Source organism: Athene cunicularia (genome assembly GCF_003259725.1).
Source record: "Athene cunicularia isolate RWA chromosome 1 unlocalized genomic scaffold, athCun1 chr1_part1, whole genome shotgun sequence".
In the NCBI taxonomy this organism is placed as follows: Eukaryota; Metazoa; Chordata; class Aves; order Strigiformes; family Strigidae; genus Athene; species Athene cunicularia.
In genome coordinates this window covers 82,606,927-82,631,629 of record NW_020799091.1, presented here as the reverse complement: position 1 = coordinate 82,631,629, position 24,703 = coordinate 82,606,927, and the positions used below count along the sequence as shown (strand labels likewise).

At 40.1% G+C, this 24,703-nt stretch overlaps 1 protein-coding gene across 7 annotated transcripts in view; it reads left to right on the top strand.

The window, feature by feature from the left end:
* SH3KBP1 (SH3 domain containing kinase binding protein 1) overlaps positions 1–12,061 on the top strand; it is a 201,684-nt gene extending 189,623 nt beyond the window's left edge. For 6 of the 7 annotated variants that reach the window (XM_026849086.1, XM_026849077.1, XM_026849101.1 and 3 more), the window contains 5 exons: positions 3,750–3,859; positions 5,197–5,322; positions 7,638–7,909; positions 9,305–9,368; positions 11,394–12,061. In XM_026849086.1, coding sequence (XP_026704887.1) covers positions 3,750–3,859; positions 5,197–5,322; positions 7,638–7,909; positions 9,305–9,368; positions 11,394–11,435 — 614 coding nt within the window. In that variant the 3' untranslated portion in view covers positions 11,436–12,061. Of the gene's footprint in view, positions 1–3,749; positions 3,860–5,196; positions 5,323–7,637; positions 7,914–9,304; positions 9,369–11,393 lie in introns of all 7 variants that reach the window. The other variant, XR_003398469.1, reaches the window with a different exon arrangement.
* The last annotated feature ends 12,642 nt before the right edge of the window (positions 12,062–24,703 follow it).

Here is a 24,703-nt window from a genome sequence, read left to right as displayed (position 1 = left end):
GGGGGGGGGTGGGGGCAGAACTGAAGGTTATTTTCGAGGAAGGTACAAGTCTAATGAGCTGAAAACTTTTTCCTTACAAGATTGTTTTCATGAATCCAGCCATTTTTTTAAAAAACACCAGCATGTTGTTTTAAATAACCATGTCTTCAAATGAACACAGCAATGGGGAAATACATCCTATTCCTAACTAGCTTGGAAGGATACCAGGGAATAATTGCACAGCTAACATTTTTCATATTAATTAAATAAGTTTGCTCAGTAAGCTGGACATTTTATTGTGTGTGCTACGCTAGTATATTAGACTTACTCTGATGTCTTTCCTCCCATCTCATGAATTACCAGCTTCATCAGTCAGACAGTAATAACAATGAATTAATCTACTTATAGAACAAATATCAAGTATTTTTTAATTAGGGAGTGGCACTGTTAATTGATGGGTGCCCACTATGTTCTGTGAGTTCAATGCAACCTTCCTTACTGTTTGTTATTATGAGACACAGAGAAGGCTGGACCAGTGCAGAGTTTAGGTTGGTTGGATGCTGATGCTGCCTTACTGGCAATTAACAGGGCTGTGAATACAGTAGACTGGACTTTATTTTTAACGGTGTTCCATTTGTCCAGGTCAGGAAGGTTTTACATTTTGCTTAGTATGTAAATTTGAACTCCCAATTTCTGATAGCTATAGAAACACAGACTATAATAAAATCTCTGCTTTTAATGACATCAGTGAGTATAATACACTCATATAACCTTGCTTTCCATCAGCAAAAAATAATCAAATAACCAGTATGAGTTGAATGAATTACTGAATCAACAGTATAGATGACAGTTAAGTCAGAGGTCTGTTAGTGCTTATGTTCCTCATTTTACTAGTTACCAGTTTACTAGATGGGAATTTTCCTGAATGAATACCTCATAGGTGATGACTGTGGAAGGTGGTAATAACTTTAGATGCAGAGCAGATTTGGGTGTGAGAACCACATCTAAATAAGGAGAACGGAGAACAAATGGGGGAATAAAGGGCATATGAAGTACAGGGAATGAATTTACTATTTTGCATTGCACCAAGTGTTGGCCCTTACACTTAAATAGAATTTCATTTATAGTATCAGCTGAATGGCTGTGACTTCACTAGTTTGGCAGCAGATTCTACCTGTGGAGCCTTTCAAACCCCCTCTCTGCTTTTTTTTAAAAAAATTCAGTGCAGGTTTAGGCTGCTTTAGTTTATTTTTCTAGCTATCAGAAATGCATTCAGAAGTGGAAAAAAATGAGGATTCCCAGTATTTCTTGATAATAGAAACTTTGCACAGGAATGTTCATCTTTCATGGTATTCATAAAATGTGTGGAGCACATTTTATCTGCAAATGCTCATGGGTCTCAAGGACACAAATTCATACACTCTTTTTTTATCGATACATTTTACAATTTAAACATGAATATTTGATTATTGTGATCAAACACAGAACTCTAGGTAAATATTAGTTTATTTAAGTCAATGAAACACATTGCCTTCACTATTTTTTTCATATTAGTGTACCTATCTTTTATAAGAACAGAGGAAGGGACAGTTGCATTTACTATAGAAGCAACAACACAGAGAGGGGAAAGTCATGCACTGAGCCTTCCTAAACTGCAAAGTAGCTTCAGCCAGTTTGCTGCCCCCCCAGAGCAGTAGTCTGCTCTTCCTCTCAGTTTTAACAGCTTGTATCAGTCCTCTGGTGCTGCTACTGATCCTTCCATCAGCATGGGTATTTGTGTGGCTGGGCACATGCTGTTGGAAAATGAGCTGGATTAAAACTAGCTCAGGAAAAAAAAAATAGTAAAAACAGGTGGGAAAGTGTGGCTGGGACAAATGGAAGGATTGCTTCAGCCTCTGTACTCATGTGTGTGACCTTCATTTTTATAGATGAATGTATGGGTTTGATGTCAATATATTCTTGCTGTGCAACTTAACAAAGTAATGTAGTGGTGAAAATGAAGACAATGTATTAAAATACATCACTGATTTGCTGCGTGATCTTAAGCAAGTCATTTAGCCATCTCATGTGTCAACTTCAAACTGGGTATTACTGGAAACCAGTTTCTATGTTTGCATGGTTTTTTTCACCAGAAAATAAATTTTTACTTCCATTTCTCCTCTCCTGAAACACTAAAGTTCTGTAGGACTCCAGGTGGGTTTTGTGCAGTCTGCTAACGTTAGGTCATTTTTACTTTAAAAGCACTATAGCTTCATCTGATACATTGGGATAAAGTTGAGGCTTCGCATTGCCAAATTTGCATTGACAGAGTGGATGACCTACCTTTGCACACAGGCTGCAACAGTCAATAAAAGAGCAGTGAGACAAATACATGTAGAGGACAGTGGGGTCACTGGTTATATATAGGAAGAGTTGCTCCAAAAATAGAGTAGTATTTGGAGGTGAATAACCTTAGACTATTTCAGGACTATTGAAAGAGGTCTCTTTTTTTCTTCTTCTCTCCCAGAGATGGAAGAATACTGCTGAATAAGGGATGTCTGATCCCATTTACTTCCTATATGCCAAATTATGAGTACTTGGAATCAGTTTAAGTGTCCTTCAGTGCATATAGTTTACTGAACAGACCCATTAATTCATTTGTTTTTCCACTGTGTAATTTTGTATGATGGTTGTAATACAGCAACAAAGCTAATTCTTCAAGGATTTGTTGTTCTGTAAGAGTTCTGAAAATTAAGTGCCCAGTATATGTATTAACTTAAAAGCTATTCCTTCCTACATCTGTGCAATGAAAAATAGTCTCTGAGTAATGAATATCATTCCAATGTTTGATTCATGTCTGAAAGTAATTTTACAGAATTTTCATTTATCTTGTCTGAAGTACCTCTTGTATGTTGTCTGACTCATTTCTGCTTAACGTATTTTGAAATGGAGGTGAGTGAAACTGATATAACCCATAAAAATAGATGAATGGTGTTAAGCCATTTGGTTCAGGCATGTAATCACAAGCTGTGGTATTCCCTCAGCCTTCACATCATTCTTTCACGTAAACATGCTAACACGTGGCTGGATTCAGGAAACACTTTCCCTGTGCCTTTCACTAAACATGGAGACAGTCAAGACTGCATTCCAGCAGGCCTGTTTTTCCTGAGCTCAGCACCACTTCAGGAGCCTGTTGGAGTTTTTAGTTACCATAGCTTCTGGACTACTGGAGATCTACCTCTCACCTATAGCTGCTGGAAACTATGCTGCCTCCAGCTGCAGGTGTCTGGGAACCTACAGATCACTTCCAGCTTGTTCATTCTCTTTCTGTGCTCCCCTAAGCAATTACTGCAGGTGCACTGCTGACTGTACAGTTCTTGAGACAACCTGTGCACTGTCATATGTCTCCAGTTATTCAGGGAAAAAAATTACTAACCCCTTTAATAACAAGATGGAAATTTTGAAACTGTTTATTCTATGCCACAGGACCCATGTTGCCATTTAGCTTTCACTATGCCAAAAACAAAAACCAAAGGCTCCTCTGTGCATTCTCCCTCTGCTTTTATTGTGTTTTAGATGGAAGGGTAATTGTGCTTGGCGAGGGTGACTGGATTACAGCTGCCTTTGACCTCCAGGTATTTAGTGCCATCATGATGCCTAAACCTGTGCAGAACACTGTGACACAATGGGGAAAAGGGGATTTGACTTCTTTGAAATTAGAAAAAAATGGTGATTCTTTCACTTTGAGGACAATTGCCAGAAAAACAAATCAATTCTATTTTATTTTTAAGACTTGGAAGGTTTTGACTCTGTAATACCAATTGCTGAGAAGCTTAATCATCCAACTACAACCAGACCAAAAGCTACTGGCAGGCGACCACCCTCCCAGTCTCTCACATCTGTAAGTTAATTTTCCTTTTCTTTTAAAAACACTTTTTTTCTGATCTTTTTTCCCTCCTATTTGTGTACCCTGGTGTTTTTACTACAGTTACACAGCCATTCTTTCACACGTACGGCGAGGCAGCGAGATGGAGCTTGGAAAATGAGTGTCAAAAGGCTGCCAGTGTTTTGAATACTGATGTTTAAAACACTCCCTCCCTTAAAAGATTTGTACCCACTTATATGGGTGCTGCCAAGTATTCCTCGCCAACCATGACTGAGGCCAGAAAAATCCTTTATACAAGTCTTTGGAATAAACTAGATTGTGCTAAGTATTAAGGATTTCGAAAGTGTTTCCCAAAAGAAGCATCTCCCTTGGTTTCTCTAGGACATTTATCAGATTTTGAGGACAGACAGTTTCAGCCTTCAGCAGCTCTCCTTGAGCCATCATGTTTTTCTTCTCATTAAGCTCACAATTGTAAATATAAAGGTGATTTACATTTCACTCTCTAATATGTATCTTTAGACAAGTTGATCTCATAAACCATACTTTGGAAACCACTGCTTAGTTTTCCAGTGTCTTTGGGTTTGGAACTTTGTTTCTGTGCTTTTTTGCATTCTGGAAGATCAAAATGAGAGCAACTACTGATGGTTACTCAAGTTCTTGTTGCTGAAGAAAAACAAAGTGAAGGGAAGGAAAAATTATTATTGTAAAACTAATAAAAAACAAAAAAATGGGGAAATTTTTCAAAATTGACTATGTACATACATGCAGAAACATAAAAGATAAGGTCAAAGATCTTTCTTCCCTGGTCAAATCTATGGGGAAAGGAGCAAGGGGTGGAAAGAACCTTCCCTGTTTGCACCTTTTACAACGAGGCCAAGCACAAGGCAGCCCTGCAGTGCCAGCATTGTGCACAGGCAGTGGCAGCGTGGATCCTCTGAAGAGCAGCAAAGTGAGACCTGCACTGAGCAAAGTCTTGGCAGAGCTGCCCAGGTGGCAGAGCTGGCATCCCCACAGCACAGTGCTTGGCATCCTAGCCAAGTCAGGTACAGCTCTTCTTGTGGACAGGAAGGTGCCTTCATCTTATGATACAATGCAATGCAAAGATGTATTGTTGAATTCAACTCTTATTTCATAAACACTTTGAAAGCATTCTAGCCTTGAAAACACGATGTAAAAAAAGAAGGGGGGTTGAGGGAGAGTCCTTATTCTAAGTATTGCTACTTTGAAAATGGTAACTAAAAATAAAGAAGTCATCACATACATGTTTTTCTTCTTCGTTTGTTAAATTCTTGTACAATGAAAAGACCTGCATTTTTCTTCCTCTCTTGGGGTGTGTGTGTTTGTCTACATAGTCGTCCCTCTCAAGCCCAGATTTCTTTGACTCACCAAGTCCTGAAGAAGAGAAGGAGGAGCATGTTTCCATTACACACAAAAGTATTGAAGTGTCAAGGAAATCAAGAACTGTTACAATATCACAAGTAAGTTAATTGGAATATCTCTGCTTAACCTTATCATATGCATCTTCATTTTTGAAAACAGTATTCAAATACTTATTTTTCAAATTTAATTCATCACCTGGCCCTTTAGAGAAGCTTAAAATGGCAAAGGTTACTAAAGGCTGTTCTGTGTTTGAAATGCAAGTCTAAAGTGAATTGCACAGTTAAAATTTCTCCATAACCATACTGTGAAAAAATCCTTCTAGTGTGAATACGTCACAGAATTGGAGAAGCTAGGGAAATAAATTTTAGAAACAAAGGCCCTTTCTTGCAGCTGTAAAGTAAGTTTATGTTAGAAGAGTCTGTGAGCAGAGAAAATACAACTCTTTGACCCACTCCAATAGTATATGAATTTAAATTTGCAAGTATAATCACTTTTTATACTGGTAAAATTGTATTCATTTTGTAGGCTTGTGCCGTTCTTACTGCATATTGTTAGAAAACTATAGGATAGTCAGATATTATAAAAGGATTATGTAGATCAGGCTTTAGAGGTTGGAGCTATTTTTTTAGTACACAAGGATACTTTAATAAGACAAATATTAAATTCTAATAGTCTTATAAGTATTTGAAAGATGAAGTCATGCCCTTCTATGATCAAGTTAGAAGGATCATGTTTTGCTATATAGCTCCCTCTTCTGGAAGCACTTTTCTTAAGAAATGCTCTTGGGCCAACATTCATAAATTACATGCTGGATGTAGATGACTGCTATCAGAAAGTAGCTGCTTGAGGCTTTAATGCTGATAGCTACTTAAGATTTGGAATAGAGGTGTTCAGTGTGGACGACTCCAGTTGTGCCTTGCTCACTTGCTCTAGGTTTGAACTCAGACTGACGTCTCTTCATTCCAAAGGAAACTTGCATCTACTGATAAAAGGATTATTGTCTATGAAAGATCTGTTTATAGGTACACATTACTCAAACACATGCACATATATATAAAAAAACTTAAAAGAATAGTTTTAAGGTCATGAAGTCAAGCATTCAAGACACTGGAGTGATTCAGCTTTCTTGTGGTTACAACATCATTTTTATTTGTATGGTCACACTGTTTTTTCTGCAGAACACTTTTTTTATGTGGTGCTTGCCCAGGACAGATTCTGTTCTCAGTCATGCTTGTGTAGCGGGGAAAACTGGTTTTTGCAGGACTCAGTGGATTCTGCTCTTCCCTCCCCATCACATTTTCTCCTAATTTTCATCTGACCACAACTTTTCTCTCAGTTACTTTGTCCAGCTAATGCCACCACCCAAGTCCCCAAGTCATCACTTACAATGTCTTCTTCCATTTCCATACCATTTTTCTCAATATCTTACCCTATTTGCCATTCAGCTTCAATATTTCTTTTCCAAAGATAGAGTTGGAGGGTTGCCTCATGCTTTTTCTTACTCTTGGCCAAGTCAGATTTTCAGGTACTTCTGGTAGCTGTCGTATAATGCACACGTTAACATTGCCAAATAACAGTATGATAAATAATTAAGGCTCATTTTACTTGCCATTGTGACAAGACATTTGTTCTGGGTATGCAGTGAAGTCATGTATTGTAGGTGGACTTCAGATTTTCTATAGCTTTTCTACTAACTAGAGCACTGGATTGCAATTCAAGAAGCATGGGATCCTTCTGAGCTAGCGACATGGTTCCAAGGTTAATGCTGAGTTTTTCTGTTAAGTTCCTGGAGGAAAAAAGAGCCCATTGGTAATTATGGGGATTCAAAGAAGCTTCAGAGGACAGTACAGTACATCTACTTCTTATTAATGTATTATAATTTTGAAGCCAGAGGATTTTGTTTTTATATCATACTAACAAGCAAACTTAAGGAATATTTTGATGGTTTTGTAATACTAAGGGCGATGTTGGGTGTTGAAGATTCCTTCAATTGTTGGTTGATGATTGTAAATTTAATCTGAAAAAAAGTACAACTTGGATTCTTGGCCATGCAGTTTTGTGCTCTGCGGGAGATGTCCATGGATGTAGATATGTTCTTACAAACTTCTGAGAAACACTGAGCATCTATCCCTGGTTCATTTCACTGCTAGGTCTGAGGTCTTGGAAATGCTTGTTGCTGACTGATTGTAGCAACTGTGGAAGGTCTTACAGAAGCTGTCTCAGCTTCTGCATCCCTCCGATGTACATGTACAAACATAACGACTGTTATATTTATCATGCTTTGGCCAAAACTATCTATGTTTGTCTATGGACCTTCAACATTACTGAAGAGCAACAAAATACTTGACATTTGTTAAAGGTCTGTTTTTCATAAGCTTTCTCCAGACATTAAATGTTACTCTTTTTGTTGCAGGTGTCTGATAATAAAACTTCCTTGCCTCCAAAACCAGGAAGTTTGGCTAGTGGCAGTAGTGTACAACCTTCACTATCCCCTTCACCGTCACCTGGATTTCACTCAATTGCTATGGGAACAACAGGCCACAGGTCAAATTCCCCATCCCTGTTTGGTACTGAAGGAAAGCCAAAGACTGAGCACTTGAGCCAAGGTCAGACTGCCCTGGAGGAGCTGAGAACACAAATCAAGGAGCTAAGAACCATCATTGAAACCATGAAAGACCAGCAAAAGTAAGTACTACAAATCACAGCTGTAGGTGGGATGCATCTGTTCATGCGTGGTGGTGGCATTTTCTTCTTGAGCTTGACATCATGAATGTTACTCTACACAGTTTGCCTTTGTGTTTGAAGGTGATTTTCATCTGACAGAACATGTTTGGGGTGAGAAGCTCAGGAAAAAAGACTGGCACTATCCATCTGTAACACCTTTTATTTTTCCTGTATTATAAGCAGATGTTTATGGAGTGTTTGAAAAGTTAAGTTACAAGCTATAAGCAGTGAATAAAGTTCTTATGTTGTTTTATTTGCCAATAACTGTTTGGGAACTCATGCAATAATCTTAATAAGGGGTGCATTTGTTCTCATTTCAGTACCAATTACTATAAGATCATAAAATTATTAAATCAATTTGGTGTTTGATTGTTAGCAGGTTTTCCTGGGAAACTCATATTACAAAAAAAGTAATTGAATTGTGATTAGGACATTCAAAGACCTTCGTATTTATGACCCTGAATCTTACTATTTTAGTGTTGGGCATCTTTATTTTCTATAAGCAGCTCATTTTTTAGGAGAAATGGGGGCTGGCCTGTAGCTTTTGCTATTCCTGAGAAAATTTAATGTTTTGGAAGCTAAACCTTCACTTACTTTGTCAGTTGTGTGTAACCCAGGCAGGAAAAAGAAAAGGGAAAGCAGCATGCAGAGTCTGTGGCGGAACAGAGGTGTGCAGGGATTTTGGAAGATGTGGGAGGGCGTGATTCAAGCTGGATCTAGCCAGTGAGCCCCACAGCTTCACCTCTTAGGCAGGCCCCTGCTCCTCTGGTCTCCCCGGCCCTTCTTGCAGGGGCTGCTTCCACCTAATGGTTTCTGTCTTAAAGCTGAGATCACTCAGTGGGAACATGAGAAGGTGTCTGCTCCTTATAGCTCTGTTCCCCTTTCCCCCAAAGAAGGATGACAGCACATCCATGTTTGGGATCGTGAAGTCTTATAAATGAAGCCATCGTATTGCTGGCATAAACAGCTTTTAAGTGGCTTAAATATGTGATAGCACAGGCAGGATTTGTGTTACCAGTTCCCATAACCCACCAACAGCCAATCCATCTACATGTTGTATGGAAAAAAAAGGGTGTTAACACAGCTAGTCAGAGCAAAGGCTATGGATGCAAGGCTGTTAGGAGGAAATGCATTATTCATTAGCCATATGGGGTGTGGAGGTACTGTCCTTTTGTAGAGAGTCTTACTTCTCTGTAGTATAGCATATAGTATACAAGAGTATACTGACTGTAATAGTTGTTCAGAGGTAAAAATGTAACAAGTGAAGCAGGGAAAATATGTTTCCAAGAGGTGATCTTTTGTATTTTACTAGTTTAATCATTTCCATTTCAATATTTTTTTGCATTCTTTTAACAGAAAAGAGATTAAACAGTTGCTGTCTGAGTTGGATGAAGAAAAGAAGATCCGTCTACGATTGCAGGTACTTAAATTATTTATAATGTTACGGAAGTATTGTTGGGTTTGATTTAGCCTCAGGTATGGGACATAAAACTCTTGTAAGATACTTAGATTCGTGTGAATTAAAAACTACTGACATTTCTGAAGAGGATATATGTGTTCCCTTCACAATATTGACAGTCTGTGTCATATATATTGCAATACCAGCTTCTTACTGACAAGCCTGATAATTATCTAAAAAAATCATCAGCACAAGTAGACAGGGTTGTTTTTTTTAATTAATCACAATATAAGATTCAAACTATGATATTTTTTAGTCTCAGTTTTAATGGTTTGATTTTGTCACAAATGAAATCATGTCTTTTCTAAATGCGTTGTGTTCTCCTAAAGCTTTATATTTTGTAGTAGGCTTATCTTAGTGTTGATATGCTTGGAATAGTATTTCATATAGCAAGATTTTTATGTCTGCTCTACAGGTTGTATTCAGGTTATCTTTACTAAAGCATCCTAAACAATATAATTGGAGGTGCTCTGATTAAGAGCCCAGTTACTGCTACCACAGTTTGTGGTAGTGCCTTAGCTCTAGATGTTGTCAAGTGCACTGCCCTGCTTGTGCGAGTCATGGAGCTGGGCCTTTGCGGGAATCATTGACTGTGCTGCTTTGATATGGAATGACACTGAAAGTGCTTTTCTGGGTTTCTGAGAGTGATTTGGTCAGTGTCCTTAACAACGTGTTTTAACTTGATCAGCCCTGAAGTGGTCAGTTGCACTAAATGATCATTGTAGGTCCCTTCCAACTGAAATATCCTTTCCTTTTCCCTTTCCCAAAGTGGTTTAGTATTTATTATATTTTATATTTTTATGGTATAGGTCAACTGTACTTCTTTTTTGTACTAGGGAAAGAAAATTGAATTGTAATTTCACTGGGCTATTCCTCCTCAGTAAAGTGCTTGGGAACATGACAAAGGGTGGCAGAACTAGGGACCATAGTATCTGTTCTTCAGAGCTGCCTAAAAGGGCTTTCTGTGTGCAACCACATAGCAGTATGGCTTCTGGTAACACACAATTCATGTTCAGCTAAAATTGAAATTTATCCAGATAAAATCAATGAACATATTTAACAGCAGTAATTGATTTAGTCTAACAGGCCAGACTGTTCAGAGGTCTGGATTCTACCTCCAAGGATGGCTTTACATCTTTATACAGAGATCTGCATTGATGGTTTTAAAATTACAGTCTTGTAGCTGTATGCTGTTACTCCAGTTCGAATGTTGCTTATCCTGGTAAACATTCAGATGCTAGCCAAGGTGGCATTCTTAGCTTTACATGAAGATGAGAGTTCAGTAAACAAGAGGTGCATTAGTTTAAGAGTGCTTTGATAGTCATAGCACAGCTCTCAGTCCATGGATTAAAGAATACTGCCTTGATGATACGACACAGTTGAGCACTGTGGGTGTGTTCGAATAAATCTAATAGCCCTGCCTCAGTGTTTCCAGCATCTGTCAGAGGGACCAAGTGTACAGCTAAGGCTGATGATGGTTTCAGCCACATCCTTTTACTACATGACTGTACATCCGTCAGAGCCCTTAAGGTGCCTGGACGCAGGCTTGATGGGTGTAGAAGGCAACCGCCGTCCCTTTAGTAGAGAGGCAATAGGTTTTGTTCCTCAGCTACCAGTGCTCATCGTCAACAGTTCAATTTACTTGTGCAGCAGCTGGTGCGTGGACACAGTGCTCATTCTGCAAGTAATTTCTGGCAGCAAGATGCGTGGCTTGTAAAAGTTGTCACTTAAAGAGTTTCAAAGGTCGTGCAGTATATTCAATGACTAAACTTGTCAAGCTCTGAGAGGAGGAAGCCGTGAGTGGTCATCTTATGCAGCTGAGGAGGTCACCTCAATTTGTGAAATCTGTGGAAATAAGAGTTGTGTAAAACCCATACTCGACACCTGTGGACAAGATGGAACATGGTTTTCAAGGGGCACCAACTGTGCCTCAGTTTGTTAAAGCATCTAATTTCATCGCAAATATTTCTGTTTGTTTGTTTTCAGATGGAAGTTAATGACATAAAGAAAGCTCTTCAATCAAAGTGAATACTCGATAGATGGAATGTTGCATTATTCTTCATGACTGAGACTCAAATTTATGCCCCAGCCAAAATAACTTTGTGCCAAATGATTTAAGAATTGCCTCAACATCCCTTTATTTGAAGGATTAGCACAACAGTTTTTGATAGCACAACAAAAATACCACCAACGAGGACAAAATTCCCACCCGAAGCAGTGCTGTGCAGCACTGGTTGTGACTGAAATTGATCTTCTTGTGCTAAAGGCTCTTTACTTCAAGATCCTAGGTGAAATGAAAACTCAGGCAGTTTAGTCCATAGTGGTACTATTTTGATGATATTTTTCCATAAATAAAGTGTATTTCAGATTATCTGTTTACAAGCTTTATGATTTTGACTTTTGGTTTTTAATTGTCTTTTGTCACAGATTTTAAAATGTTTGTACTGCATATAGCCAGGAATGAATGTTACTGTTGGGGCTGGAGGGATTATTTTTGCTTCAAGATAGAACAGCCTACTTTTTGTTATGGTTTTAACTTCTGTTAAATATGCAATTTTATGTCCCCAGATCCCCTACAATTTAAACTTACGTTGTGTACAGTAATGTATTTACAAGAAGGAAACAAACCAACAGAAATCTGGTCTTTGCAATGATTTGTGCCTTTCTTTGCCACACACTGACTGGAGCCGGTTGCAAGCCAGGTCTCCCTAATGTAGCTACCACGACAACTCCTGTTCCCAGTGTCCAGCGGAGGTCACCTTCTCAGTGTACAGCTGCTCAGTCAGTAAAGCCAGGTTTGTGCGAGGTGGCAGGACAAAAAGGCACAGCTGAGAGCAGCTTTGTCTTGAGCAGCTGTGGCTTTTTAGCTTTCCTGGTTTTGATAGGCCTCTTCCTGAACCTGAATGTTCATCTCCGCTTGATTTTCATTAGATGATTTAAATGCCCGCCTCTGTCCCCAGTTTTGCACAGAGTGAACAGAATATGCATTATTAAAGCAAAAATAAATAAAAGTAATCTATAAAACATGAATAAAAAGTTGTATTATTTCATGCACAAGGTTCTCTATCGTGTGACATTGTTTCATTTGCTGTTTACGTGAATTGTTTTCCACATTATGTTGTACACTTATAGACTGATACACTTTATAGTCCTGTTTTTGCAGCAGGACTTTCCTTTCATCATTTTATTGAACCTGATGCTTACTTAATTTCTTCCAGTTTCTCTGTTTGCTTTCATCCTTTCAAAATCAGGTCTTCCATTTTTCTGTTCGTGTTTTTGTGTGTTCTTTTACTAGCCACTGAGTATCTCATACCTCATCAGCAATCTCTGTTGAGTTTATACAAAGGGTTTAAATAATGGATATTTTTGCATAGCGTGGAGTGAGTGGGTGAGTGATATTGGTGATGCTTCGGAGTGACAAAAAAAACCCACAAAAGATCTATTTGTCATCTCATTAAATGCTGGAGCAGGCTCCAGCCAGCATATCCTGTATCACAGCTAACCACCCTGCCTGTCAGAAGCTGGATGAGATCTAGTGTTCCGTTGGCAGGTCACATTCACACATGCTTGGCAGAGTTCCCATAATCTTTTTGATACCCACAGATATATAAAATACACACTCCACCATACCCAAGTCTTGCTTTATGGGTCTCAAATGGCAATACAGAACCTCTCTGTCAGAATGATTTCTTCCATCATAGCATCTGCTTCCATTGTAACAGTGGTGTCTGAGATTGACAGGTCAGATAGTGAAACCTGAGATTTTTTTAAAGTCCCAATACATTGCTCAGTGTACTCAAACAGAAGCACTAATAAAATATTTTAGCACTGAAATGCTCTTACTTAACAATTCTAAATAACTGCATTAAAATATTTTTGTACAAAGAATGGTAGTCCCACTGTAGCTTTCCAGCAATAAAGATTTCTAGATTACTTCCATACTTTTTGTGAAGTTAGTAGCAGAGTTAAGAGAACAGGAGGAAATGAAGAATAAGAAATAAGAATTCTGTTTGGGTTTGTAGTCCTGCATTTGCAACGTGTATCCAGAGATGAACAGCTATGGCTTCCTAATTGCATCCTGGAAAGATAAACTATTGTATCTGTAGTAAATAAGGTATTGATTCCTGAATTGTACCTCAGAAATAAAAGAGACATCTCAGAAGTGTTCCCATTTTTTGGAAAAGAAAGTCTGATTTTGGCACTGTTTCCTTATATCAGACTACATTTTTTTTCCTCCTCTTGAGATGATAATTTGTCATTTTATAAATCCAAGTTAGAAGTCCAACATATCATGCTTTGTAAAAGAAGGTTAAATAAGATTTTGTGAAAATTCTTTGTTTTGAAAATTGATTATTCTGAAAGAAGAGAGTTTATAGAAATACAAGCTCTTCTTACTGCATTTCATTATAATAGTAGAAAGTATTTCATGTAAGACATGGATTTTCCCTTTTTAAAGAGGATCAATTATGCATTAAACCTGTGCATATAAACTGCTACTTTTAAAAAAGTTTGGGTTTATCTTTAAAGAAAAACAGAAAATGCTGGTGAGCTACAAAGTGATTTTGATGTAAAAATGATTAAATATTGTTGCTTGAAGAGTTGTGTAAAATGACTTTTCATTAGTATGCACACACTGATCTTGTGACAGACTTATGTGTAAAAGTCAGGTGTGAAACATCAGGCTCATGCCTTTGGATGATAATATTTATAATCTTGATTTGAAAAATCTAGGTTATTAAGAAAACAGTTTTATGTTCTCTTTATGGGGTTTTTTTTTCAACTAGAAGGAGTATTTCTTAATATGAGATCATAGTACTTAGCACTTAAAGAGTTCTACATGGATGTAAGATGGTAAATATTCAAAGTGTTTATTAAGTTCTCTTACTTAAATTTCATCTTCTGTATTTTTCTTATTAACAATCCATTTGTAAATGAGCAAAAGGGTTAGATGAATCTGTTGTTATGCTAAGAAGTCAAAGGATTGAACACAACTATATGCAGTAAAATTTTGTTCCTAGGTGTATGATAGCCAGCTGCCCAGTAAATTTTGTGGGCTACTTTGCGTATGAAACATCCATAGGAGTGCCGAACTCTGTGACAGCCAGGACTGAAATCTGCACCTGTGCAGGCAAGGTGAGAGAGCGCTGTAAAACACCCTCGAAATTCATATTCTGCTGAAGCTACAGAATTGTTTGATACGTCTCGTGGAGTTGACTCACATGCGAGCAGGCCCCGCTCTCCCCCTGCTCACCCTCCACACCAGGCTGCCCTGCTGCAGGGGCGGCTGCCTGGGGGCCGCATCGTTACCAACCCCAAACCACATTTGCTGCTGCAGGGCTGACGTGGCGTGAAGATATCCGGCGTTCCTGTGAATTCCTTGGCCGTGCCACATTGCAGTCATAACTATGCCGGCAGCTCTCACACTTTTAGCCTTGCTTTGGGGCTTTTATGGTCCTGTGGGCCTACCTCGGGAGCAGGGGGAGGCTGTGGCAGAGGTGTTGACGTTCGTGGGTAGCACAAATACCCAAGCACCAGAAGCCAAAGAGACAGTACAGCTGGGGTGGGGGTGATGTGCCACCCACAGGGCCAGTCAGCAGCCTCTGCTGTGGTACAAGAGGTGGGGAAGAGATAGGAGGTGTCTGCTTTGCCTCAGAAGAAAGGTCCTTGGGGCTGGAAACAAGACAGGCGTGCATTGATGAGGAAGATGTGAAGGCCGGTTAGAGAGAATATACCTTTCATGCAGGCGGCCTGTGGTTCAAAAGGAATACTGCTTAAAAGTAGAAACAACTAACTATTCTGCAACTTCTTGCATTGAGGAGGCCTTTCGACTGTATCGGGGTGGCAGTGCTGCTGGGCAACTGCAGTTCCCATAGGCTTTGGCAAGAAGCGGGTCCAAGCACTGATTTCTGTTCAGGGCAATCCCTGGGTTAAAACAGAGCCAGAGAGGGTGGAGCTGAACTCCCCACACTAAACATCGGTTAATTGTAGCCATGGTTATTAATACCCTTCAGCCAGAAATTGGATTTCTCTTGGCACCTTTGGCCTCAGCTGACTCCTGAGCTGGCCAAGGGATTAGCAGCTGGTTGCATGCCCCCGGTCCATTCATCCCTGCTTCCTGCAGCTGCTTCCCTGCTCCTCCCCTCCCACCGCTGCCCCTCCGCTCCTGCCTTCAGAAAATAACCAACTTCCTTAGGTCGCCAGCCCTGAAGGTGAGGGGGTGCCAGAGCTCCCCAGCCTGGAATAGAGCAGCTGAGGAAGCAAAAGTCACTTTTCAAACATCCGTGGGAAGCTGTGGTGGTGTGTGCGCTCCCAGGGACTGAGCGGCCTCAGCACCTGCCAGCCTAGTGCCCGGCAGGCCAGAGCTCTGGGCTGTGCTCCCCTCCACTTTCCACTCGGTTGTCAGACTCACTCAACACGCTGTTGTTTGGTGTTAGCTCTTTTAATTAAAACGATCTGCTGGCACAAACTTTTATAGGTAGCTAGTGTAAACAGCTGGCAGTTCAGGAACAGATGCTTGAGAGACTTTGTGCTGCCAGTTGGGTTTTTCACCAACCAGCGATGCAGCTGAGTCTCCCCTTTCAGTGCTCACAGTTCCACTGTGGGCGTCTGGACTGCAAACAGCTAAGCTAACAAAATGGCTTAATGCTCTTGTGCATTTTTTTTTAAGTATTAGAAATTTAAGCACATCTTTGAATGTGTTAATTCTGTAAGATGAAAAATTTAATATGTAAATTAATTTTCTTGAAATTTTTACCCTGCAAACTGGAGTGCTATCTTAGTGTATTTTAGCAAGTTAATTAACTGTAATTTTAGACAAATCTCTAGAACCATGAGAATAATTGTTCTGACACATTGTAAAGGTTGCAGTAGAGAGGCAGGGCCTACCAATCTCTCACCTCCTCAGATAAGTAGGTTCTGAACTCTCTTACCTGTGTGTAGGAAAAGCAACTGGAGAATGTAGATGATGATAGTCATGGGAAAACACAACTGGCTTTTATCAGTATGATCTTTAAAATTGTAATAGCCTGTTCCTCTTGGAGGAGAAAGCTTGAAAATTAGAGTGACAAAGCAAATTAGATACGAATGACCAGGCTCCACAAGCAATTTTGAATATCAGAACATTAAGGAAGTATCTGATTTTAAAACTTTCTCTGATAAAACCCCATTCACTTCACGGTGCCCAGACCTGGCATTTTCATTTGCTGGGAGATTGTTTTCCTCAGTACCACAAGCTCTTCCCTGCGTGCTTCATCCCAGCTAGTGAACGGCAATCGTTTCCACAAAGGGACCCATCAGGCTGCTTTTCACCTCCTTGGGTCACATCAACAAAGAGTTTGGGATTTTGTGAGAGCACTTGTGGGGCTCTTCTTAGAGGTAATGAAAATTAAGCCAGGCAGCTGTCCCTGCTCCAGGGTGACCCACCACCTAGGTTTATCCCCTTCTGGGGATGGCTTTTGTTGTGAAGGGCACAAGTGCAGGAGGTAGCACAGTTCACAAAATCTATGCACCATGCTCTTTCTCCTAGTACAAAGTACCAAAAAGCAGAACAACAGCTGAGGAAGGATAAGTAGAAAAGTAGGTGCACCTGCATGGAAATTGCTGCTGCTAGGTAATTTGGCTACTCTGGATTCAAAGAGACAAATTTGCTGAGCCCTGCTGGAAGCACAGATGCAGACATTTAGCAAATAAAAGCACAAGGCAGGGGGAAACATGACAAATTTTGAGACCCCGGCAGAAGCAGTGTCGGCTGGAGGATGCTAGTTCATTAATGGATGGCAAGTCTCTCCCTGGAGGTTGGGAGTGTTTGTGATGTGATTACACAGTTCTGCCTGGCCTGTCTCACTGATCTCAGGGGAATGGAAAATTTCTGATGCTTTGACCTGAAGCACCTGTTCCCCTCAGAAACTCAGCTCTGTAACCTGTGCTTGGGGAGCTCTAACGCAAGAAGCATGCCACGTTACTGCAGTGGCTACTAGCTTCATTACTGGACTTGGACTAATTGAGATTATGTTAAAGTCAGTGAGGCTGATTCAGTCATTCAGTCTGATTCAGAGCTCCCAGATGCCAGCAGTCCAGCAGGTACCTGTCACCAATGCACTAGCTGGAACAACACCTCTCTCTCCAGCTGGGTGCAAGTCTGGGGTAAGCCTGAGTTCTCCCACTCACATTTTCACTCACCTTCCAGGTCCCCTTACTTAGGCATCATGCATGTGTGTGCCAGAGTAACCACCTTATAGTTTACTTCGTTGTTGCTGTGTGAATAGCTAAAAACACTCCAGAACAATACTGAAGTCATTCATAGTTCTCCAGCTGGATTTAAACTTCTAGAGAAAACAAGGCTGTCGGGTAACAAAAAGGATCACCTTTTACTGGTGTTTCTGGAAATCTTACTGCTATCATCAGCTCAACTCTTTTTTTCAAAAAGTTGTTATTTGAATTTTCCCAAATCAAAAGAAAAGGTAGACGTTTCTATTACAAGGCTATTAGCAAGGCATGTATTGGTTCATATGAAAAGGTCAGGAATGCTCTGTACTTTCTAGGCATCTTGGATTAGAACAGAGAGTCATTATTTAACTTGTTTTTCACTGCACAGTACAGGAAGAAACTCTTCAGTACTTTGACAGAAATGTGATTTGACACCATGATGGGCTGAAGGTCTCACAGCATTATAAAACTTTCCTGGAATGATTCCTATCATACTGGCAGATAGATCTCTGAAAAGGGACTGCATTTGAGTGACAATGTATCTGGCCATAAAATTTTCTAACTGTGCAAGAGTGACGTGTTATTTGGCAGTGGCTTTAATAGACTTGAGCATGTGACACTGCTCTAGCAAAACATAAATGTAATGGAAGTTGACAAAGCAGAGAAGACAAAGTGCCTGGCATCGCACCTTGCCTCTCACTGTGTAACCAGGAGAGCTTCAGGACCAGTGGTATACTGGTGTGCGATAAGTATTAGTACACTCGGGTCCCATCATTAAAACTACTGAGAACTGCGCCTAGCCAAACCCAAGTATTAAAATCGGACCCAAAGCTAGTAAGCTCACACTTACAAAGAAAGGACATCATGGAAGCAGAGAAAATAGTTGCCAGTTTTGGGAAAGCCTAGCATTGCGTTCTGCTTCACTAGGTGCCTTAGTGGTGCTCCTACCAACTATTGCCTGCTTTTCCCATAACTTTTCACACTAAAAAAAAAAAAAAAAAAAAAAAAAGAAGCACCCCTATTTGGCACATTGGTAGATGACTTTATGTATCAAGTTCATATTTAATAAATGTTGCAATTTCTTGATTGCCTTAACAAGAAGAAATTGGGGGTGCAATTTAAGGATTCTTTCTCAAGTTGTACTAAATTTCCATATTTGCTTAAATATATGAAGTTTTCATTACTACCTATTATAAAAGCAAGCATTGACATAACACATGTGGGTTTTTTTATTTGTCACTTGAAAGTGATTCTAGCCTCTTTGGATCCCTTTTCACAGTCCTAACTGGTAATATCAAACCCATTGTGATTACAGATATTTTAAATGCTTTTAAGCAGCATTGCCAGCTTTCCTTTTGCTAAGCATCTAAGCCCCGTGTATCCTCATGTATCTGGAATCTACAGCAATATAAAAATTGCCTAAATGTGAATAAAAATGAACCATATATTGTAGTCCTCTCCATTGTTTGTGTGCATAACCATGTTGTGTTCCCTGCCACAGTCACAACAGAACGAGCTTGTTAAACTGAATAAAAGTGAATACACAAGTGGCCTTTATCATGAATATTTCTTCAGTGAGAAATAACTTGAGAAAGGCTAAAAGTGAGAATCTTGTCTTAAAACAGTAAGAACAACTGCAATGAAAGCACCAAGCCATGACACATAAAGAAGTCAAAGATATTTTGATCAAGATGAAAACAGAAAAATTAATCGGGCCCAGTAAGAATATTTAATCTTCTGCCTGTGAAAACATTGTAAACCTGATCCTATGAAGTTGGTTTTTATTCCTCAAGGAAATGTGTATTTCTCACCCCTAGGACTTGCAACATTGGAGAGAGACCTAACATGAGGAGCAATCTGTTAGGTTTAGGGCTGCGAAAGAGAAAATATTCATCCTGTCAAGATTCTGTACAAGTGGAGAAATCTGGGGCTGATATTAAAGTATTAATATCTAGTACTTGCATACTAAAAATCAGAATGATATAGACAGTCAGCTGAGGACTCCATCCCCCTAAGTTGAAAGTTTTATCTTTCCCCAGGTTTTCCTGAGGTTTTTCTCTAGCATTAGTTATTTTAGTGGGGGTTCAGAAATGTCAGGGTCTAAGGGTGATCTTTCTGGATGGGAGCCAGCCTGGTTTGGTTTTCTCCCATCTGAAGTATAAACTAGTAGTTATTTGAAATGTGTTGAAAACTGTATATAAGTGATTTTCTGTTTGACTAACTGATTAAAGATTGTATTTTGAAGAACTTGAGTTAACTTCTGGCTCTAAGCTGGCAGTTTGCTCCTCAATCCCTGAACTGAGTGAGGAATGCCAGAGAGCAACAGGTACTTAAATCAGAACAAAGATTTTAACCAGATTGTATAAATGCACGTGCCTGAGTCTTGAATAATTGATCTGATCTAGCTGTCTGATAGAGAGGAATAATGTAAATAATACCAACTGTCAGCCATATAGAAGCCATGTGAGCTCTCTGAATCAATGGAGATTCAGGGAAAGTTGGGGGTTTTATTTAGCTGCCTCTTTGCTACTGTATTTACTGGTGGGTTGTTGGTTTGTTCTGGTTTTTGGTTTGGTTTTTTTTGTTTGTTTGTTTGGGTTTTTTTGTTTTTGTTATTTCAAATGCAAACAATAATCTGTAATTAATATTCTGGCTTTGTGGAAGGTATTGAGAAGACCTGCATAATTTCTTCACGGCTAGCCTGCACTCCTTAATCATTCAGGCTCCCAAAGACTTGCCCCATAACTACTCAAAATTCAAAGGCAGTAACTTTTGATTAGAGTGCTGAAAACTAAAGGAGATGAGGAATTTGGAATCAAAACCACTTTGAAATTGGTTACATTTTGCTCTGTGTCCTTGTGAACACACAGAGCGTATGTATAAAGTTATCATCCTCCAAGGCAGGTGGAGAGGAAAGAAAGAGAATGGTCACCTTCTGACAAGCCTTGTATTTCACACAAGATGTCACTCTGTCCTTCATTTGCAAGGGACAGTGATGAGGAGATGCAGACATGTTTTCCCGTGCAAAGCAGTGGATCTGAACACAAAGCTGTGACCCAGAGGTCATTTTCTTTGCCTTCATTCTTTGTCAGTAGGTCAAATGAGCTTATGAGGTCTCACGCTCTCCAGTGAAAGAAAAACAAGAGGAATCCCTGAGATCGCTGAACCCAGTTCCAGTCTTGATTTGGTGGCCATGGTGTTTTGACTTCACATCACTCTGAGGCACCCAAGTTTCGCCTTGCAAAACAGGTGTGCTTTGCTGCAAGTCATCTTTTAATGCTTGTACCATTTTTAGGCCTCTTCAGGAAGCTTTTCTTCAAGAATTTTCCATGTTGCTTAGCTTACATCATACTGAGTTAATATTTTGAATCTGACTTTTGAACAAAATCAAGCAGTTTATTAGACTTCTTTGGGAGAATTCACAGCATTTTTATTTAAACTCTTGTAAAGCTTCTGCATAATGACTTTAAAAAAGAAAACATCTTGTGTCTGGATGCATGCTTTAAAAAGTCCTAAAAGCTTATCTTCCTGTTTGGTAAAGAAATTAACTGTTTACCCCCTCATCCACATGACAGCAGCATCTGTATGGTTACCTGAAGACCTGCTCACTGTGAATGAAAATAAGTGGGGTGCACAGTAACAATGGTAATACCAAAAAGCCCAGTAACGATGTGTTTACTTGGAATAGTTTAAACACCATAAATTGCATTATCTTGTGAAAGGTTGGTACAGTGTCTTGCCAGGAAAGAATTCAGACATCAAAATATTTCCGCTAATGCCTGACCTTCACAATACAGAAAAAAATCTCACACCTAGGATACAGAGTTCAGGCTTCCTGGATGTGTGTTGGTGTGAGGCGGCTGTCGCCCTGACACTGCTCCTTGGGGAAGGCTGTCCAGGACACTGCCGCCTGGCCCCTGCTGTCGGCTCTCTGCCTGGTGCACAAGGATGGGATGTGTGAGGCTGGTGCCCATGGACAGACTCCTGGGCACCTCCACACCAGGTGTGATGGATGCCCAGGATACTGCGCTGGCGGGCAGGCTTCAGGAAATACTGCCAGGGCACGGGCGAGTGGATTTGCACTGTGGAAGAACAGCTCAGATCTGCAGGTTCCCTCTGGACCTGGGTGTCTTCTGGTTTACTTGGTATTTACTTGAACCAAGAGATCTTGGCATTCCCTGACCCTGGGTCGAATGGGGGAGCCCTCTTTGTAGCTGAAAATGTTGGAATGCAAGGAAATTACAGTCTGACTTATGCTGCCAGTTCCACTGTGTGTTTTCTTTAAAAGATGGGAAGCTAAGGTATGCTGTAGCTATCTATGCATCAGGGGAAAAGGTGACACGTCTGCCTGTGGAGTCAAACTTTATATAAGTTTACAGCTCAGCTTTACAGTTTGAACTGTAAGTTTGTAGCTCTAGGAGAAAAAGAAATGACCCACTCCCCCCCTAGCCCAGTTATGTCTAGAGAAACAACTGCTGCTCAGGGATTTGCAAAATGGAAAAAAAAAAAAAAAGATGGCTTCAAGGACATCTATGTTCTTTGGAGCACTTTCTGTCTTTGTGAATTGAAGTGTACACATTGCTACACTGCTTCTGGTGTCTAAGTGGTAATTAATATTCTGCACTAAGTGACTTGATAGCTGCAAAGCACTGTCTAATTAAACTGAGGCATCATATTTATGTCACTGTATAAGAAAAAATGTTGCCTTCTCAGGTTTATGCTTGGTTTTGTTAGACTGGGTTCTGTGCAATGGCAAAAGGTCTGGAAAGGTATGAAAGCTGAATGTTCACTTCCGACCTGGACCTTTGAGTAGGCAACTGTGGGGGCAGAGCAGCTCTTTTTATAACCTTGTTACTGGACCACGTTTCCAAAAGACGAATGTTTCACGACTTACCTTTTTGTCTTCTAGATGTAACACTTTTTGGTTTGCACAGAAATAGTTTAAATATCCCAAAACCCAAATCTGCCATTTATTCTCACTCAGGTGACTTGCAAGATCTGAAGATACTGTTGCTCAGTGGAAATGTCAGGCATACCAGCACTGAACCACAGTTCTGAAGACTCAGCTGCAGTATATAAAATGAAGCTTCTTCCTTTAAAAATATTTCTTGTTTCTAGCTTAAAAAAAAAAAAAAAAAAAAAAAAAAAAAAAAAAGCCAGAACAAACTTTTTCATACTAACTCTGAACAAATTGCACCAGGTTAAACTACTGAAAATGGATATTCAGAACATGACAGCTTGTTAGGAAAAACACCCAAGGAATTGTGAGGATACTGTTTAGAAGACAAATTAATAGAATTGAGAAGAGGGGGAAACATCCTTTTCTTAATTATATTCAGATAAAGTATCTACTAAGAGAGACTATCACTCTGTTTCAAGACCAAGAGACAGACCTCTCAGCCAGCAATTTAAATCGGTACCAAATGTTAAAAACTGCAAAGTGAAACCCAACGACACATCTTAGATCTAAAACAAACTAGATTTTTATAATCTCTAGAAGGCAGAAAAGGCTTATTTATTATGTCTCAGTGGTATCCCACTAAGCAATTCCAGCCTACATATTTGTTCTAAATTGATGCTTCAACAATTTTCACGATTACAGAAAGCACCACACCATGCATCTGTTGTTCTGAACCCATTAAACTGCAATTTGGTTTTTGCATATTGCTGAAAGCCCGAGAACGTTCTTGAGCAAGATAAATGCTTTCCTGTGCAAATAATCCCTTAACTTTGCCAGTACTCTTATTTTTGATTTTACATTTTAATACCAGACGTTCAAACCAACTTTCTTATTAATGCAGAAAATACAAAGTAGGGTTTGTATTGGGGAGGATCATAAACGTATGGGATAGTGGGTTTTGTTGGTCAAAGGCTTCAGTGCACACACTGAGTATCTTCTAAATGCAGATAGTCTTTTAGTCTTTTCTCCTGTTACATCAGCTAATTGGTGCATTACTGGAGCAAGGCTAACAGAGTTGTCATATAAAAAGGCTTACTCTTGCCTAAAGACAGAAGCTGCCAAGAATGAGTGGGATCTCTGGTGGCTATGGCGATCATTCCTCCAAAGCATCATGTACTAGTGCTTTTGTCAAAAAAGCACATACACCCCCAACCTGTGGACCAAATCCAACAGTTTATTTGCCCCTATGCTCCAAAATGAGAAATAGGTTTGCCTCTCATATTATTCATCCACATTTTCTCTAAAATCCTTCTGAGCCGCTAAGCAAACATGCACAGCGCTATGCCATCCCAACGCTGGAGTGCTTCTCAGAAAGACTGGCTACTGCAGCCCCTGTTGTGGTCACCAAACCATAATGCCAGGTGCCTAAAGAGGAAAATACTGTGCTGTAAGTCTCTGGTTGTTGCTTTTGTGGTTTTACAGTAAAAATATTAACTTCTGATAGCCACGAGGAGCCACGCTGCAGCAGAAGGTGAAGACGCTGTTTAAAACCTCTACTGTCGCACTGAGAGAAAAATGAGATGAAAAAGCTTTCCAGACAGGCTTACAACTTCAAATACAGAGTTGCTTGAGGACTGCAGTTTTCCACTGTTCTTTTGACGGCCGGCAGGCTGTGACTTCCGTGGTGTGTTATCGGTGTCCTTCTGACTGCCGGGGTACAAGGCCGAGACACAAGGTTACCCACACACTGCCTGCTTTGCACTTTCACTCGCTGCGTAAGTCAGCCTCACGCCCAACAGCAGTGCCAAAGCTGAGGCCGCCATCCCCGGTTTAGCGAATGAGAAAAATGTGTCAGGAAATGGGATGCTTGAAATTGATTTTGTCCTCATAAAGCAGGCAGGAGTTGCCACAGAGTTTCTAGGAGCTGATTTTGCCACAGTCGCAGGGGATTTTAAAGGAACGAGAAGGAATTTAAGGGTGAACTATTATCCAGACTTCTGATACAGTTTGTCTGTGGTCAAAGTCATGGTCAAAACAATAACGGAAAGAAGAAGCAGCGGGTGAAAGCGGTGGCAGGGCGAGCCGGGGGAAGAGAACAGGTTGCTTCTTAGGACACAGAGCGGCTCTAAGATGCCATCAGCGGACAGACCCCGGGTCACGGGGGGCGCCCCTGCTCACGCAGCCCGGGGGG